Source organism: Delphinapterus leucas, chromosome 15 (assembly GCF_059928025.1).
Source record: "Delphinapterus leucas isolate spDelLeu-1000000601 "Yukka" chromosome 15, BTC_Dleu_Yukka2, whole genome shotgun sequence".
NCBI classification, from domain to species: Eukaryota; Metazoa; Chordata; class Mammalia; order Artiodactyla; family Monodontidae; genus Delphinapterus; species Delphinapterus leucas.
The window spans coordinates 80,796,515-80,808,699 of record NC_143143.1 but is presented as its reverse complement, the minus strand read 5'-3'; the positions used below and the strand labels follow the sequence as shown (position 1 = coordinate 80,808,699).

Below are 12,185 nucleotides of genomic sequence, written 5' to 3'. Positions count from 1 at the left end.
AGTACATGGGATATCTTTTCTTAGAACCCAATTTTCAATATATTTGTATGGAATCAAGCCATACGGCAGCTACAAGTAAAGAATTTTTCACGAAACCCACTTAGAAAGATAAGTACAATCCTCCTGTGTTTCCCAAACTTCAGTCACACACAGCCCACCAGTTGGATTTGTGCTGCATCTGAGTTCCACCACCTACCCCAACAGTTTTTGCTGCTTCTTTGTAACACTTGCACTATGTGTTAATTATCTATTTTAAGACTTCGCTTTTTAAATTAAATAAATTTATTTAAAGAGGAAACTATATATTCTTATCTTAAATGGAAAAGCAGTATCACTTGAAGGTAAATGTAAAATGTAATACAATATAATGTTAACGAATACAATAAAATATGATACTTTTGAAGACTCTGCACCTAAGTATGGTTTTCTATTAAAAGGCCTCCTAGCCGACAGCTCCTTAAGCTGAGTTAAATAAGAGTAGCACTTTTTCTCATTTTATGATTCAATGTTGTTTACTGCCCTAAAATGGTCTCTCAAGACCTGATTCTCACATTTGGGGAAGACGTCTAGAGCTAATAAGCAAAAATATGATGGTCAATCTTTAATCAAAGGTCTGCCATTTTTGTCGAACATACTCAACTACATATTTTCTAATACAGTGTTTCATCAGTGGCTCCTAAATAAACCCAATGTTATAAAAATGAATCGCTAAAGTTAACGGCAAGAGGAAAGTACAATGCTACCTGTTGTTCATTACCAAAGCCGCGTCTCTTCTGCTGAGATACGAGTGAATTAATTTCTACCAGTTTATGGTTCTTACAGACAACAAACAACAAATATCACCTCAATCTCTTAACAATAAAAAATAAAAATCAACATTACAGACCTTCACGAAGTTTCTACTGTGAGTCAGCACAGGATCAAGAGTTTGATATCTTTTATGAGAAGCATATTATTACCCTCATTTTTGTACATGAGGAAGCTAAATTTCGGAAAGAGTAAGCAAAGTCAGTAAGTGGCCAAGTTGAGATCCAAACTGAAGTGTGAGTCCCAAATGTACGCTATGTCCACCAAGGAAAAAAATAATGCACCAATTCAATTATGAATGAAAGAAGGAAGGGAGGGAGGGAAGAAGGAAGGAAGGAAAGAAAGAAAGAAAGAGAGATAAAGTGTCCCAGCAAGATTTGTAGTAATTATTGTCAACACTATTCTAAAAATGCACCAATTCAACGGAGGAAGGAAGGAAGGAAGGAAGGAAGGGAAGGAGGGAGGGAGGGTCCCAGCTAGACTTGTAGTAGTTATAGTCAAGAGTATTTGAAAATTCATATTGAAACCAAAGGACCTAAAATACCTAAAACAATTTTGAAAAAGAAAAATAAAGTGGGAGGAACCAGTTTACCCTATTTCAAGACACTGTACAGCTACACATGTAGACATATGTAGACATATCACTGTACAATGGAGGCACACAAAACAATGGAAGAGAGTAGAGGACCTAGGAATAGATACACATAAATATGCTCAATGGAGAAAAGACAGGCTTTTCAACAAATGGTTCTGGAGCAGTTGGACCTCCATAGGCGGAAAATGAACCTACACCTAAAATGCACACTGTATATAAAAACTGACTCAAAATGGATCATGGACATAAATGTAAAAGGTAAAACTATAAAATATTTATAGTAGGAAAGAAAAAAAGTAGGAAAAAATAGTTGGGATCTTGGGCTGGACAAAGCATTAGTACCAAAATGGAAAAAAAACCCTGATAAATTGGACTTCATCAAACTTAAAAATTTCTGCCCTGTGATAGACTTTGTTAAAAGGATTAAAATAATAAGCTACATACTGAGAGAAAACGTTTGCAAACCACATGTCTGGAAAGGATTAATATCTAGAACATACAAAGAACTCTCAAAACTCAACAGTTAAAAGCAAACAACCCAATTAGAAAATGGGCTGGGCTTCCCTGGTGGCGCAGTGGTTGGGAGTCTGCCTGCCGATGCAGGGGACGCGGGTTCGTGCCCTGGTCCAGGAGGATCCCACATGCCGGGGAGCGGCTGGGCCCGCGAATCATGGCCGCTAGGCCTGCGCATCCGGAGCCTGTGCTCCGCAACGGGAGAGGCCACAGCAGTGAGAGGCCCACGTAACGCAAAAAAAAAAAAAAAAAAAAAAAAGAAAAGAAAATGGGCAAAAGACATGACTAGGCATTTTACCAAAAATGTATGTACAGATCGCAAATCAGAACACGAAAAAATGTTCAGCATCACAAGGAGATGTCAATCATCATCTCATCATCACAAGGAGATGTCAATATACACACATCAGAACGTCTAAACCAAAACTGACGCACCAAAAACTGGGGGGCAACACCAAATGCTGGCGAGGATGCGGAGAAACTGGATCACTCATGCGTTGCTGGTGTGAATGTAAAATGGTCCAACCACTGTGAAAAACAGTCTGGCGGTTTCCTGAAAAACTAAACATGCACCTACCAATACAACACAGCAATTGGACTCCTGGGCATTTTCCTAGAGGTATGAAAACTAACGTTTGCACAGAAACCCAGACCCAAATGTTTATATCAGCCTATACATAACAGCCTAAAACTGGAAACCACCCCCAAATGTCCTTCAATGGATGAATGGCTAGGCAAACTATGGCACATCCATATCACAGAATACAACTTAGCAATAAAAAGGAATGAAACTTTGATACCCACAATACTGAAGACAACCACGACAATTCCAGAGAATTATGCTGAGTTAAAAAAAAAAATCCCCAAACATTACACACTGTATGGTTCCATTTATATAATATTTTTGAAATGATAAAACTATAAAAATGGAAAACAGATTTGTGGTTGTCAGGGCTTTAGGGTTATGGGAAGGGGGAGCAGAAGGGGCAACTATAAAAGAACAACACGAAGGACCCTGTCATGAGGGAATGCTTTGTATCTTGATGGTACCAATATCAGTATCCTGGTTGTGATACCAGGGATTTGAAGGATGTTACCATTGGGAGAAACTGGGTAAAGGGCATGCGAAATCTCTCTGTATTATTTCTTACACCTCATGTGAACCTAGTATTACCTAAAATCTAAAAATTTAATTTAAAAAAATGAGACAGTGGTTCTTAACCTTTTTGGAAATTGTGGAGGGTGGGAGGTGACAGGGTTCGGGACACAAAAGTCCTGATCTCTCTAAGAATCTCATAAAAGCTATGAAGTCACCTGAGAACAATCATTTGCACCTTATCCATAACACAGTACACACGGCTAACATTTATGTTCTCTGAGACCCAGGGCATCAACAGAGGCTCAGAACACTAAAAAAATAAACATAGCCCCCCAACTGCTCCGAAAAAGTCAGCTTCCTGATACTCATCCAAAATGTAGGCATCTGCATTCTAGAAAGAAGCTATTTTAACTTCAACATTCACATATATCTGTGGCATTTCTAAACTCCCAATTTCATTTTGAATTTCACAGAAACAGGGGTTTGCAGCAGGGAGGTATCCTAATCTCTTCCTGGCTTGGAAACCCCCAAAATTTTATTTCCACCTAACCGGGATCAAATTCCTAGAGGAAGAGGAAAATCAAATTTCCCCTTCCTCGTTTCATGAAAATGAAACTGGAGATACCTGCAGATGTCTTTTCACTTCAATATTTGACTCGTTACTCAAACTAATTCATCCTTAACTAGAGTGAATATATTAATCTCATATTAACAATACCATTCCACAAATAGACTGTCAATTCCTTGAGGAGGTTGACTGTATCTGTCTTATTTAAGGTGGTTTTCCCTGAGCTTCTTAAAATGAATATTCACTCAGTAAACATTTGATGCATGATAAAATAAATGAAATCAAATATATCCCAAATGAAAACTAAATTCTTAAAATACCAAAGATAATGATCCACAAAAATTACAAAGCTGCTTAAAAAATAAATATTTCTAGCCATCTAATGAATATCATAAAAAAAATACATTGGCAGATGTGGGGAAAATCATCACACAAGTAATTTGGTTTATGCCTACACACAAAATCACTAAATTGGCCATTCTTTGCTTAAATCAGTTTTGGGGATGATTAAAGGCTGACTTTATGCATAATTAATCATACCATCCACAAAGACCATTGAATAAAAATGACTAAAATACCAGCTGGAAAGCACTTCCGACATGGAAACCAGGGAAGCTGATTCAAATGGAGCTAAAATACTGAATACTCTTAGGCAATACTTAGCAAGTGTATTCAGTCTAACTGACCGTAAATTTCACTACTGGAAGTTAGCCCCAGACTCTCTTTTCCTTGGGGAAGGAAAAGGATGCTTCACGAATCTTACTGAATGGTTGTATGTGTTTGTGTGCATGTGTGTGTACATACACTCATGTACTGACGGTATATGATGAATTTATTCAATTCCTATGATTTTTTTTTTTTTTTTTGCGGTACGCGGGCCTCTCACTGTTGTGGCCTCTCCCATTGCGGAGCACAGGCTCCAGACGCGCAGGCTCAGCGGCCATGGCTCACGGGCCCAGCCGCTCCGCGGCATGTGGGATCTTCCCGGACCGTGGCACGAACCCGCGTCCCCTGCATCGGCAGGTGGACTCTCAACCACTGCGCCACCAGGGAAGCCCCAATTCCTATGATTTTGATGTTATGAATATAACTTTGACACGATATCATTAAAAATGCACAGATCCCTGATCATCTATAAATCTCAAACCCTAAATGAAATATGAAGCCTCTTTGGCATACTGGGTCAAGTGCAACAGAGAAACAAAGGAGTGAGAAAATATTTCTGCCTAAAATTTGGCCATTAATTAACCAGTTTTTCGAATCTACTCTGCCACCCAGAAAAAAGATCCCCAAATTAACAGCTACGCACTAGTACGATGAGCTCGCTCAAACCAAAGTTACGTGGAGATGGGTTTCTCTGGTCCTGATACCTTTGCCATTTATCTAAGGATCAGGAAAAATCCTACAAAGGCAAATATCCCTTCCATAACCTAACATCGGTGCTTGTACATTAATTATTTCACAGATATTAAGTTTCGTTTTCCTAACTAAAGAGCAAGGTCTTTGAGGATGAGAGCTATTGCAGTGAAAGAGACGAAAATAACAACCATGTAAGCATCATCATCCTCGAACAGCACCAGCAGTAGAGAGAGCGGCAATAAACATTAATTTGGCTTCCACTGTGTCGAGCACTGTGTGAAGCCTTTTACGAGAATCCTCTATTAGGTGGATATTATGAGTCTCCCTATTATTACAGAAGACTGAGGCTTACAAATGCTAAATAACTCACCAAAAGTCACATAACCAGTCGCTGAATTGGGATTTTAACCATCTCGTGTCAGAGCATATGCTCTTAAACCAGTAGGTAGTGATGGATTCATGCATTCAATAAATCTTCATCGAGTGCTTCTCCATGCTGGAAACTGTTCCAGGCACTGGGGTTCAGCCCTCATGGAGTTTCACATACCATTTGGGAGACACAGGCAATCAACAAGTAAAACATACAGACTGGTAAGTGAGGGGGTGATAAGTCTAGAGAGAAAAAAAACAATGGGATATAGCGGGAGAAGGAGGGAAGAGATAAAATACGGTGGCTGGAAGGCCTCAATGAGAAGGTGGCATTTGCGGAAAGGCTGAAGAAGGTGAGGAGCCAGCCAGGAAGAGGTAACGTGGGGAAACAGCATTCCAAGCAGAGGGAACAGCAAGAGAAAAGATTCTGAGTCAGGGGGCTCCCCTGGTGGCGCAGTGGTTGAGAATCCACCTGCCAATGCAGGGGACACGGGTTCAGTCCCTGGTCCGGGAAGATCCCACATGCCGCGGAGCAACTAAGCCCCTGCACCACAACTACTGAGCCCGCGCGCCACAACTACTGAGCCCACGAGCCACAACTACTGAGCCCGCGTGCCACAACTACTGAAGCCCGCGTGCCTAGAGCCCGTGCTCCGCAACAAGAGAAGCTACCGCAACGAGAGGCCCGCGCACCGCAGAAAGGCATGGCCCCCGCTCGCCGCAACTAGAGAGAGCCCGCGCGCAGCAACGAAGACCCAACACAGCCAAAGATAAATCAATAAATAAAAGATTCTGAGTCAGCACAGGGCCCCGGAGCCCGCTGTAGGGCTATAACTCTTGGTGGTCTGAGCAGTGAGGGAGATAAATTAGGAGGTTATTATTCTGCAATATTGGGGGCTTGGGCCAGAGCGGCAGTGGCAGACGATGTGAGAGGTAGTCGGATTCTAGACGTGTTTCCAAAACAGAGTTTACAAGACCTCCCGATAAACTGGTTGTGGGGTTGTGACAAGGAGGAAGTGGGAAGGGGGGCTGAGTTTTTATTGTTTGCTGCTTGCTTGCTTGCTTGACTGACTGATTTTTACCAGGGCAACTGAAATACTGGGACCTCTAGTGGCTGAGATGCAGCCTCCGGGGAGAAGCAGGTTTGGATGAAAAAATCAGGGGTGGCTGGACATACTGAGAACAGGAGACGTCCAGATGAGGATGCAGGCTAGATGGGAGAAAAGGTCCTTGGTACAAAAGAGCACAGAGATGCTATTGAAAGTCGGGTAATCGAGGGGGACTGCATGGAGATAAAGTGAACAGGTGTGAGTTTAAACTCTGAGACTTGCAGGGTGGACAAGCCATAGCAATTACTGACTGGGAAATCCTCTCCGTTGCAAAGGAAGAAACCAAGTGAGGGCAGTTATATGATGCCATCTAAGCCACATGATAGGTTAATGATGTGCAAATTGCCTAGCTCACCATTCCTCAAAGAATACATTTTTTAGTGCCTTTTGTGGATTTGCCAGATAATTGTAGACACACCCCTCCCCAGCCCTCAAAACAGCAACATCGACATTATCCTGAAAAAGTATTGCACCCAGAGCCCAACTTGACACCTCCATGAACCAACGGATGATGAAGCCAGAGAATAAAGATGTGAAGATACTGAGACTTTTGAGTTAAATCAGTTGAATTTCTTTAAGCTTTTTGATGTTTATAGAAAAAAGTCTACAAATATTTGATTGTTTAATCACTTAAGCTGCTTGGTATCTCAACTAAAGGTGACCACTTATTTGCAACCCATCTGAATGCGGATGGTCTTAGAGTATTTCATGCCCCACTGAAAAATCACTTACATGTATATAATTTGTAAAAAACTGCATCCAATGAAAACGTTCGAGAGCTGCATAAACATTTATGCCTTTGGACACATCTAGATAGAAAGATTAAAAAAATCAATCATTCCTATATCCTTCCACCAATCCTAACTCATCTCTGATTACACCAGAGGAATAACGAAATCAGGATCAATGCTGTATGCTTTCACTGCATTTTCACAAATATTATCTTATCCAATGCTCACAGCATCACTAAAGAGTGTTCATTGTACAGATAAGAAAACTGAGGCCAAGAGAGGTCAAGGGTCATAGAGCTAACGAGTAATAGAAGGAAGATTTGTTCTCTTTTCTTCTCTTATCAAATCTGAGGGGGTCATTCCCCGGCACACCAGCTGCTTACGATGAAATGTTGTTTTCTTGTTTAATTATAAACCCTCCGAAACACGGTTCTAATCCACAGACACTTGTCTGAATTCCATTAATAAAACCACCATGTCATATCAGCTCCTCAAGGGGCTTATGAGTTGCAAAGTCAGGCCTTCACTCTGTAGTTCAATCCATGTTCAACGTGCACTAACTGAGCGCCTACTGTGTACCTAACGCAAAGCCCTCCAACTCTTTGAGACTTCCACATGCTGCTTGCTGTTCTAGGCTCTCTGCAGCCTAGATTAATACCACTAACATTTCTTACTTTGGACGGAGGGTCCCTGTGCCGTTTTCCTGAAGCATTCCTCTTGATGCCTCCATTATAAAACTTTAGTTTGCGGTGCTTTCTGACAATTATGTAATCAACCTCTTCAGTTTATATAAATAAATTATATCATTAGGACACTTTTTGAAAATTAACTGGTGATAAAATCAAACTGAACAAATAAAACCAGATTTTGTTGATTATATTTTTGACGTTTTCTCTCCACGAGCAATAACCATCATTCAATAAATATTCTAAAATCTATTTGAGTGTTAACACAGACACAATGAATAAATCCTGAGAAAGTACACTTCTGGTCGGCATCCAAGATACTGTAAAATATAAAGGGATGCAAAGTAAACTATATTTCCTTTCCTTCTGCTTCAAATATCTGTCCGTAAACACTGGCACACACGGGACTATATAGTGTCAGTAATATTACAGAAAAAAGTCTCAATTACTATAAACTAGAAAGTTATGGTAACTAGACTTTCAAATAAATCACCATGTGTCACAAGTTGGCATAAACGCTGATCCTTATGAATAATTCACATTTTGTGCATTAATAATTCATGTCCTCTTTCTATTGGAATGCTCTCTAGCACAGAATGGATGTCTCTTATCAATTTCCTCAGTTGACATGATGGAGTAAATCTAAAATTAGAATGGTGTTTTCTAATGCTCCTTTTAACACTGTAACAGTCGGCTGGCCCATAAGGTTATAAAAAATACAAAGTTCCTCTTATTTCTTGCCCTTTGCATGAAAGTCACTATGTTAAGTACCCTAACAATACTTGGTCCCCTTGATGAGAATATCTGCATAGCAAAAAAGAAAACCAAGGAAACTAAGGGTTGATAGGGGTTGGTTAGTTCTGTCACATTTCTCCCTAATTATATATTTATATATTCACTATAACATGGGGCCTAGTTGCTAAAACATGGTAACCGGCAGGGAAAGAAAAAAAAAAAAAACAGAGAGAAAGAAAGGGAGGGAGGGAGGGAGGAAGGGAAGATGGAAGGAAGCAAGGAAGGAAGAAAGAAAAGGACCAAAACAAATCAGGTAAGAGTTTTTAATAATTATAGATGTTTCCCATCAGCAGGTTTTCCTCCCTAACTGTTTAACACTGTGAAATTGCCTTTCAATTTTCAGTAAAATTATCTGGTACATAAAAAAGTCCAAAGACCAAATAAGAGAAAGGTGCCAATGACATATATTTGTGGAGAAAGATGTTCAATTTATTACTATTAACTCTATTCCCACTGTGGCCATTCTTCATCATTACTGACATTATTTTCTCAGACATTAGGAAAGTAAACTTTTCTCCCCAAACTCCCTCACCCCAAAGCACACAATAAACAAAAACAGCAACAGCACTTGACACAAGGCAAAGAGAAATGAGGTAGTTTGAAATTAAAAAAAAAAAAAAAATCATTCCAGTATCCCCACCTCCCTCAAGAATTCCTTTGCCATCCCTCAAGCCCAAAGAGAAGCAGAATGAGTTCTCTGAAGTCCATCAATGAAGAGCAAAGGGGAAAAGGGCAAAAGAGAGGGGGTTTTAAGAGAGAAGCCATCCCTGGGCCAACATCCGATCCCTGACAAGTAGCCTCTGGTTCATTCATTCTTCCTTTTAGTACATATTTAGCGAGGGAGCACTTGCTCTGTGCCAGGTATTATGTTCCGCCCTAAATAGTCCTCCAGCGGGCATCCGGTGTGTATTCCAGCAATGAATCCACTACCCAGGCTCAGGACCATGGAACCTACCCACACCGCCTTTGCCAGCACCTGGGCCAGGGGTGGGTCACTGTCCAGGACCCGGAGTCTGAAAAGACTTCTCCCTGGGGTCAGAGGGTCCCTGACCTTGTTCACACTCAGAGCGTCTGCCCTTCCTCAATCAGTCCATCCATCCCCCGGAAAAGTTAAGTTGGCGGCGAGTGGGAAGAGGGGCACCGGGGGCATCCGGCGGGCTCAGCAACCCCGCCCGGGTTTCTCAGCTCTGACTCCCATGGCTACCGAGAAATATTTACTTCCAGTAGACGGGCTCCAGTGGCTACTGAAGCCAACCACAGGGCCACCATCAGAAGGCCAAGTCATCCAAGAGATAAAGATAGATCCATTACATACCTAGACCCGGCCTTACAGTGGCAGCCCCAGGAGATGTGGGTTTAGGCTGAGAAACCACAGCGCAATTCTCCGGCGCGCTGCCGGGAATCTCCTTCCACCCTCCAGGGATGCTGGCTACAGATAAAAACAATTGACCCGGTGAACAGGGGGCGGGGGGGGAAAAAAAAGGATCGATACTTACCCCTAGGCGTCTGCTCCGGATCCTCACGTACCCTTGCTTCACTATGTCATTAAAATTGGAAGCCATCCCGGACAGCCAGTGACAACCCCCCTCCTCACCCAGGCGCACGCACCCTAAGTGGCTTTGGGGAGGGCTGAGGCCAGGGTCAAGAGAAGGCTTTGGGGTGCGGAAGGAGAAAGTTGACACGGTGAAGCGTTTACGGCTGCGGTCCGGCGTGGCTTCAGAAGGCGCACATCACTTTCTCTGTCCCCCAAAACCTTTAAGTGGGCGGCCGGTTTGCAGCCACTTTGGGGGAGCGCAGAGAGCGCAGCGCCGTGAGGCGAGGCTGGAGCGCCGGCGTCAGCTGACTCATCAGCCAGCCTGCCCGGAGGAGGAGCGGCGGCTGCTCAGGGATCCAGCCCAGCCTCTTCCCGGGGCCCAGGAGGAGAAGGAGGAGGGGGGAGTGGGGAGGGCGAGGGCGAGGGGAGGAGCCGCGCGGGGCCGGCGCCCGGCGGTGGCCACCCGCAGGCAGACACACGTGGACGCGCTCACCCTCCTCCTCCCCTCCTCTCCCGCCCGCCTCGCCCGCCCCCATTCTCGTCCCGACCCCGACCCTCCTCCGGGACCCAGAGCTTGCCCCTGCCTGCCCCGCACCTCGCCCACACCCGCCGAGATAACGCTTGGTCTCTTAGGGCTCTGGGCTTATTTTAGATGGAGAGGAAATTTCACTTTTTTCCCAGACGCCGCCGACCCCGCCTCTCCCTTCAGACCCATCTTTGCCCTGAGAAGGGCTGGCTTTTGCCTCTGTTGTGCATGTGTCTGGGGAGCGGTGTTGCCATGGTTTGCCTTGACCTTGGCATATGAGGGGAGGGATATTGCCCTGGCTTAAGCTGCATGCTTCCTCGGGTTTCCTTGGCATCCTGGACCCAGCCCTTGCGTTGATATCATTTTCCTTGTTTGAGCTTGTCTTTCCCGCCGGATTGTGAGTTTCCCAGGGGCTGACCCTTGGCCTCATTAGTACGTGTACCAACAAAGCCTGGCCCAGAGCAGGTGCCGAATAAATCCTTAGTGTCAGGCACCCTCTAAGCCCTTAGCTTGGTCTCATTTAAACTCCCCTGTACTTTATGAGCTACCCACCCCCCTTATGTGAATACCAGGACCATATTTATGCCTCCCTAGCCTGGCAATAGAGCTCATGTTCATAGCCATTGCTGGATGCTGCCTATAGAATACGATAAAAGGGAGACCGGATTTCACATTCACCTGCCCCTGGCTGCACTACCTTCCTGAAACATGTCTGAGTTGATAACGGCTATCATTTATTGGCACCAGGCATTAGGCATTGTGCTAATCCTGTTCAAGGAATAATGAGATAGGTACTATCATCCACATTTTATAGAAACTGAAGCTCAGAGGAATTAAGAGATTTGCCCCAGGTCCCACGGGAAAGGAGGTGTGTGTGACACCAGCTCTGGTAAACACTGGATGGTAAACACTGTCCTATACAGTGTTGTCATGGGGGAGGGAGGTTACTAGGTGGTTTCCAAGGAAGATCTGTCTAATCACTTGCACTGTCCACAAAGGCAAAGATGGCATCAGAAATTTGACAATTCTTGTTCACTGGAGGTGACCAAACCAAGGCTGGGTGACCTCTGGTCAGAGCTGTTGAGGAGAGGATTCATTCATTTAGTGGATTCTTTGGCCTGATGACATTCAAAGGCTTTTCAACTCTAAGATTATATGAATCTTTCCTTTCTCACTGGGAACACTAGCTTTTAGTCATCTTGGTTTGATGGGTGTCAGTTAAAGAAGAGAATCACCCAAGAATGTGTCATAGGGGAACTGAGACTAAATTGGGACAATCAAAAAGCAAATCTTCTGGCAGGGAGAACTCTTTTTGTTACATAGTAAACCATTAGCTCTGTCATCATGTTGTCATTCAATGAAAATGATGTTTTAAGTTTAAATCTCTCACCAAAAGAAGATGAAATGATTAAAAATATCATTTGGAGGGTTCTGTTTGAAGGTTCAAAACTTAAAAAAAAAATACTATCCATGGTTGCCATGAAATAGACATGT

At 43.2% G+C, this 12,185-nt stretch overlaps 1 protein-coding gene across 3 annotated transcripts in view; it reads right to left on the bottom strand.

Moving 5' to 3' along the window:
- The window catches only part of DOK5 (docking protein 5), a 164,021-nt gene extending 153,458 nt beyond the window's left edge, over positions 1–10,563 (bottom strand). Inside the window, exon 1 of one of the 3 annotated variants that reach the window (XM_089897086.1) lies at positions 10,128–10,563. In XM_089897086.1, coding sequence (XP_089753212.1) covers positions 10,128–10,193 — 66 coding nt within the window. In that variant the 5' untranslated portion in view covers positions 10,194–10,563. The remainder of the gene's footprint in view (positions 1–10,127) is intronic. The other 2 variants (XM_022597744.2, XM_022597746.3) reach the window with 2 other exon arrangements.
- Between the last annotated feature and the right edge of the window lie 1,622 nt (positions 10,564–12,185).